Raw genomic sequence first — 7,387 nt, 5'->3', positions numbered from 1 at the left:
CAGATGAGGACACAATAATATGATGGCCATGTGTAAGCCAAAGAAGGTAGACACCTTGATCCTAGATGTCCAGGCTCCAAAATCATGAGAATTATTTCTGTCTAAGCTCCCCTTGTCTGGCATTTTGTATTGGCATTCCACAAAAATTAATACATCTTTCATCTTTATTTTCTTATGTAATCACAGCCAGCACTATCAAATAACCACATCAGCCTATTTAATGTGACTGCTTTTTCTTCTGTTCTTACAGACATACATTACTGTGCAGTGTGTATATATTTATATTTTATATACATGTCATCGTGCCACATATTGTCACTTCCAGGATTAAATTAAAGCTTGTAAAGGACAACATTTTGTATAAGTGAGCTCAATTTCCCATGCAGATAATTTACCCAAAGTATTTGTATTAGATAATATATGTACAAATATGCATATATAAAATATCTGATGTTTACAAATGTAGGTATGCATCAAGAAATTTACAGTCATCTTCAAATATGACATAGGGCTTTTGCTTTTAGGTACTGTGATTTTTCTCTAGCAATTGTCTACTCTTCTCAGCTGAAATGAAGCATAAAGTGTAAAAGAATGATTTTATTACATGAGGATTGTTTTGGAGGCCATATCCTTTTTAAACATCGACTTTACCCCGCTTCTGGAAATGATAATAATGTTGATTCTATTATTGAAGTAGAAAGAGGATAAAATGCCAAGAGAGGGTGGCATGATAGGCATTTTCCTTGTACATATAGTTTGTTCTGTGTGGGATGCTAGACCATTCATTCCTGGCTTTTCCATATTGGTAGTTTCCATCATGGATCTCTGCCTGGAAATGAAGTGCTCTGATAGACTCGCTTCACTTACCGTGAGACTCAGCTGACACGAACTCGAACACAGTTCAATAATAGAGGCTCAGACTGCCACAGAGAAAACCCAAGGGGCATCTGGGTAAATTCCTAAAGGCCGACCTTATTTAGGAGCCAGTCCTAGGTGGCCTCTTCCCCAAGGATTCAACTAGTGATGTGTGGGTCCTAGAGCCACCTGTGCCTCAGAGTTAGGCCCTAAGGTATATAGAGCCACACAAACTCTCACTGCTGCAGTCATGTAGAGACTCACACTGGAACTCTAAAAGATTGTCCACAACAGGTGGGTAGAAAATAGTTTACTTAATTTTTGCATAAGGGCCTGAAAAACATCCAAACTTCGGCTTACAATGTGCCACTCCACTTTGATTTTGGAAAATACTTTGCATTTCATATTCAATACTTGCATGGTTTGTTAATGATATTTAATGGTTTTTAATAACAGGTGTCAAATAAAATCCATTTTTTCCAAATTAGAGCTATTATAATGTCTCATATTTAATAAATTGTGTAACTAGAAAAATAATTCATTTTTCCTCATTGAGAATGTATATATCATAATTTATTGTTGCTATATTATCTAAAATAAAAATTTTATGCTTATAACATTGAAATTATAAAATCATAAAGAAACTGTGTGACTTTCCAAATGCAAAATTAGGTCCCTTTTTGAGACTATAAACTTAAATCAATAATTTTCTTAGGGAAATTTTCAATTAAATCTGATCACATACAGGCAAATACAGAGAGCTGCATACTTCATAATCAATGCCATAAGGCAAAGTATTTGGATAAAGCAGATTTCTTGCAGTAAAATAAATCTGTAAACACTTTAGTTCATGATAGATCAGAAAAAAGGGCTTAAATTAGATGTTAAAAATTATGGAGTTCCACTTGAGGAGAGGCATTTGTGTCTAAGCACATGGAGGACTTTAGCTATGGAAATCTAGATTCCTCGTTTGATTAGACAAAACCTGTATGACACATTCAAAGGGGAAATAAAACCAGGAAGAAAATACACATGTACTGGTTTGCCCTTGGTTCATTTGAGCATCGGTATGCTCTAGATTCTACCATTTGTTTGCTAAATGTTTAATAGATGCTCCATAAACACACAAGGTATAATATCTTGGAAATGTCACTTTGATCACTCTAAAACTGCATTCTATAATATTTAAAAATGGCCTGCACACTTGCCCAATAGCTAAAAACAACCTCACAATGGTCTATTCTTTGAATCTCTCATATAACTCATCACACGAATTATGTTGAGGGGAACATCTTGTTTCTAGGTGCAGCAAATTTAACAACTTTTCTCAATGCCAAGCTTCTCCACTTTTGGCTCCACTTTAGGAATTCCATTCGTACCCTGTAGTTTTGTATTTTTTTCTTTTTTTAAATTTTCATTCATGCTCCACCACTAGTCTTTCCCAATTCCCATAATCCATCACTCTCACAACAGCAAATATATTTTTTTAAATTTTTATTTAATATTTTATTTTTTTTAAACTCAAAGCTAATCGTATCATTCACCTATCTGGAAATTTCTCTGCGGTTTAAAGAAAAGCAATGGTGAGCCATATTAAATGATTCTACTAATTCTCTTCTTCTCTTGTCCTAGTCATGGTCTCTTCCATTATGCTCCACTTTACACACAGAAAAACCCTACGTTTTATTTTCCACTCCAGAGTAGCCTTTGCTACATATTCACTGTTGCCTGGAGTCATGGAATGTTCTCACTATGACTCATTAAATAGTTGGTTCCATCTGTCTTTTAGGTTATGGTTATCTCAGAAAAAGATTTCCCTGATATCCCATATGAAATAATTCTCCCAGGTTATGTTAATGCATCTTCTTGTTGAATTAACTCATTATACTTAATACGCTCATTACATTTAATACACACTGCAATTATCTTGTTTATGTTTTCTTAGCAGAATTTGTCTGTTCCGTGAAATCGGAATTGCAGGTCTATGAGTTGACAAATGGGTGATTTATGTGAAGCTTGAACATTTACTGGCACAGAATAAAATTCAATAAATATCTGATTAATTAATAAATATAAATATAAGTCAAAGAGTCCAAGAAAAGGAATGATATATGTTGTCAGATGCAAACATATCACATAAATAATAAATTATGGCAGGCCTTATATTGGTCTTATTTCATTACTTCATTGTACATTGTAATTGTATTAATTTTTTTTCATAACTGAGTCAATTTTTCTATTCCTTTATTTTTAGAAAGAGAAAATGACAACATTTCTGGGCATTTACAGACATGTATGATGAAATAATCTTCACTCTCTGAAACATAACCCCATAGGTTTAGATGAGGAACTTTGAAATTGATAACAGCTGGTTGCACTAGTGCAGGCCTGTAATCCCAGTGACTCAGAAGCCTGAGGCAGGGAGATCCAAGTTCAAAACTAGCCTCAGCAATTTAGCTAAGCCCAAGCTACTAAGCAAGTCTCCTTCTCAGTCAGGTGATGTAGTTCAGTGGTAAAACACTTCTGGGTTAAAAAAAAAAAGAAAGAAAAGAAAAAGAACAATATGATATCAAAAACAAATAGACATGAATAAATAGATATGACTTTCTTGGGTCAGGCACTAACAATTGTGTCCCCAAAAAGTTTTTAATACAACTAGTTAAGTGCAAGTGATTATTTTTAAAATAGACTGTACATTTAACAATACTAAAACACTGAATTATCAGCTGGGTGTGGTGGTATACACCTGTAATCCCAGTGGCTGAGGAGGCTGAGGTAGGAATATCTGGAGTTCAAAGCCAGCCTTAACAAAAACAAGGCACTAAACAACTCAGTGAGACCCCGTCTCTAAATAAAATACAAAATAGGACTGGGATGTAGCTTGGTTGTCAAGTGCCTGAGTTCAAATCTTGTCACACTAAAAAAATGAAATAAAATAGGAAGTGATTATAGGGAAATGTTTCACCATATTAAAGTAGCATAGCAATAATAATATATATTATAATTACTAAAGAAACTATACAAAATGAAGATATTTACTATTACTGTCATAACAAAAATAACAATATTAAAATCTGAAACCAGTTAATTAAAATTACTAAAGTTAAGATTTGGTATATTTTATCTTATTATCCAAATAATAAAAATAATAATTAAAGTTATGATGAAAAATAAAAATACAGATGATTGGGTTGTAACCTAGTGGTGCTTATCTAACATGAACATGGCACTGGGTTCAATTTCCAGCACATAAAAAAAAAAGAATAGATCAATAAAAAATAAAAAGTGGAAGGAAAATGTGAAGAACTACATAAGTATGTAGAACAAAATGAAAAACAGTAATAAGAATGAAAGGTTGAAGCAGTATTTAGAATAATGTCAAGGAATTATAAGAATGATCCAGTGTCTACTGATATAATATTTAAAATTTTAAACTTTGCAATCTGAAATCTGTTCCTAGAGACATAACTTCATGTATATTTGTCTGAGTGAATAAAATAAGAACCAAATTTCTAAGAGACACGGATGGTAAAATATGCAAGTCAAACATACATCTAGCTCAAGTTATATAAAAGGACAGAATACACAAACTGGAGCACAAGAGTGTCTAGAATCATCTATGCTTGAGGAAAACTACAAGGACTCAAATCAAGTACCTTCAGAGAAACATTGGATTATTGAGAATGAAACAATTCATTAAGACTATATCACACAGCATAACACATGGTTAAGAATCAAGGCTTCAAAGTTTGCAAGCTAAGAACATCTTCTTAATTCAATAAAATTGTGAGGAGATAAAACCTCAAAATGTCACAGGATGCCAGGCCATATCTTTTCCTCATTATATTTTTCCTCACTCCATAACATTGCAGGTTTAATTCCTAGACCTAGAGCATGAATAGTAATAACTGAACAATATCAATGCATGATTGAAGGAAGGCTTGCTCCCACATTTAATAGTACTCACAAAATAATATTTAAGGTTGTAACCACTTGTTTTCTACCCCAAACAGACACATTTCCAACTCCTACATGGATCCTGAAAATATCACACAGGTTATTGAGTTTGTTCTCATAGGAGTCTCAGAAGTGGCAGAACTTCAAATTCCTCTTTTCCTGGTTTTCCTGGTTATCTATGGGCTGACCGTGTTGGAGAACCTGGGCATCATCACCCTCACCACTGTTGACTCGCAACTTCAAACCCCCATGTACTTTTTCCTCCGACATCTGGCTGTCATCAACCTAGGAAACTCTACTGTCATTGCCCCTAAAATGCTGGTCAACTTCTTAGTAAGTAAGAAAACCACTTCATACTATGAATGTGCCACCCAATTGGGAGCATTCCTCGTTTTCATTGTAGCCGAGATCTTCATGCTGGCCGTGATGGCCTATGACCGCTATGTGGCCATTTGCAACCCCCTGCTTTACATGGCGGTGGTATCTCAGAGGATCAGCCTTCTGCTGGTGTCCCTCACCTATCTCTATGGCTTTTGTACAGCAATTATGGTTTCATCTTGTGTATTCTCTGTGTCTTATTGTTCTTCCAATGTCATCAATCATTTTTACTGTGACAATGTCCCTCTGTTAGCCCTGTCCTGCTCTGATACTTACATTCCAGAAACTGTAGTCTTTATCTCAGCAGCTACAAACTTGTTCTTCTCTATGACTGTAGTTCTAATTTCTTATTTCAACATTGTTTTGTCTATTCTAAGGATGCGTTCATCAGAGGGAAGGAAAAAAGCCTTTTCCACCTGTGCTTCACATATGATGGCAGTCACAGTTTTCTATGGGACTCTGCTGTTCATGTATTTGCAGCCTCGAACCAGCCATTCCCTGGATACTGATAAAATGGCATCTGTGTTTTACACCCTGGTGATCCCCATGTTGAACCCCATGATCTACAGCCTGAGGAACAAGGATGTGAAGGCTGCCTTAAGGAGATTCATGACGAATCCCTGCTGTTCCTTCAAAGCTATGTAGTTTTTGAAGTTGTAGGCAAGTAAAGATATGGCTAAGGTTACCTGTCATTAAGTTATAAAAAGAAAAACTTATGTGACTGAGTTACAAACTTTAAGGTACCCCCTGGATTAAAAAAAGAAAAAATCCAGATGTAAGGAGCATTAAATGAAAAAAATAAATTGAAGCTTATTAAGTTCATTAAGTTGTGAAGGTAACACAAAACATACCTGTTACTCAGTAGTTTTGCTTATGAGTGTTAGGGTCAACATGAAAGAAATTTTTACAGGGTTCCAGACAGATATATGTTTTTTAAATTAAAACTCCTTGTCTATTTTTTAATATTGCTTGAATGAAGCAGCCTTTAGTACTATATGCTAAAATTCAAATTGTGCTACCAACTAATGTTATTTATGTGTATTTTTAAATGTAAATCCCATCCTACAGCTTTATGCTAATTTGATTAATAAGCTTAGTAGATTCCGTAACAGTTCTCCTTTTTTTTTTTTAACCCTAAGCCTCCATCTTCTTTAATTCATGATATAAACATCTTCTACTGTGATGTTACAGGACATTTATTTAGTTATGTTCCTGTACACTGTCCATGTCACTAGAGGAAATAAATGTGTTCCTAAAGGTTTTTCTGAGGCTGGGTGTGGTGGCACAGACCTGTGATCCCTGTGACTCTGGAGAGTGAGACAGGAGGATTACAAGTTCAGAGACAGCCTCAGCAACTTGGAGAAAACCCTGTCTCAAAATAAAAGTAAAATGGACTAAGGGTATTGGTCTGTGCTTAAGTGCCCCTCAATTCAATCCCTGGTACCAAAAAATGAACATAAATAATAAAATTTTGTTATACATTCTGTTACATCTTGATCAGTAAACATGCACCTAAACCCGTATTATACAACCTTAAATGTGTGGGGGATGACCAGGGTATATTTAAGAATTATCAAATCAGAATCATAAGTTATGGGCCATAAAGGCATATTTAAAAAGCTTTGAGAACATTTCTATATAAGACCATAAGAAGAAATTTTGTAAAACATCAAAGAAATAAACTGGAATATTAACATTCTATGTGTATATTCACTTTAATCATTAGGGGTTTTGATATTGAAGTGTTTGTTTTTAATTATAGGTAACAAATCTTTAGTCATAATAATTATGATGCAAGAAACATGTGTAATACTACAAGACAAATTAGACTCAAAGACATATAAAAGTTGTAATGAGAACACATTCAGCTTTGCCTTAATGATGACATATTTAGTTTTATAAAAATTTCTTCCCATTCCTTATTTTATAACTTTATATATATATATATATATATATATATGTAATTTTTATTTATATATATTTGTTTATATATAAAAATATATGTTTATATATATTTATACATATAATATACAATAGGTACAAGTTATATTAAAGATTGTGAGTTAATGGAATCCCTTTTGTTTTTTATTATATTTCCATCTTAATATAAATGTTCACAAATATATATGTAATGTTTTATATATATATGTATATATGTGTATATATACATAAAACTTTAGCTTGTTGGAATATTGAG

The 7,387-nt window shown here is 33.6% G+C and overlaps 1 protein-coding gene across 1 annotated transcript; it reads left to right on the top strand.

Moving 5' to 3' along the window:
- Positions 1-4,887: 4,887 nt before the first annotated feature.
- Positions 4,888-5,835, top strand: LOC124093092 (olfactory receptor 8J3-like). Its single transcript, XM_046445272.1, has one exon. The coding sequence runs from the start codon at positions 4,888-4,890 to the stop codon at positions 5,833-5,835; it is 948 nt and encodes a 315-aa protein (XP_046301228.1).
- The last annotated feature ends 1,552 nt before the right edge of the window (positions 5,836-7,387 follow it).

The sequence above is a fragment of the Marmota monax genome, unplaced genomic scaffold (assembly GCF_021218885.2).
Source record: "Marmota monax isolate L192 unplaced genomic scaffold, Marmota_monax_Labrador192_F-V1.1 WCK01_AAM20220418_F8-fsc00038, whole genome shotgun sequence".
Classification (NCBI taxonomy): domain Eukaryota; kingdom Metazoa; phylum Chordata; class Mammalia; order Rodentia; family Sciuridae; genus Marmota; species Marmota monax.
Note: the sequence above shows the minus strand (reverse complement) of the source record. Positions and strands in the feature narration are given on the sequence as shown.

Coding starts and splice junctions, on each gene's coding strand:
- LOC124093092 (XM_046445272.1), top strand. CDS start 4,888: ATGGATCCTGAAAATATCACACAGGTTATTGAGTTTGTTCTCATAGGA.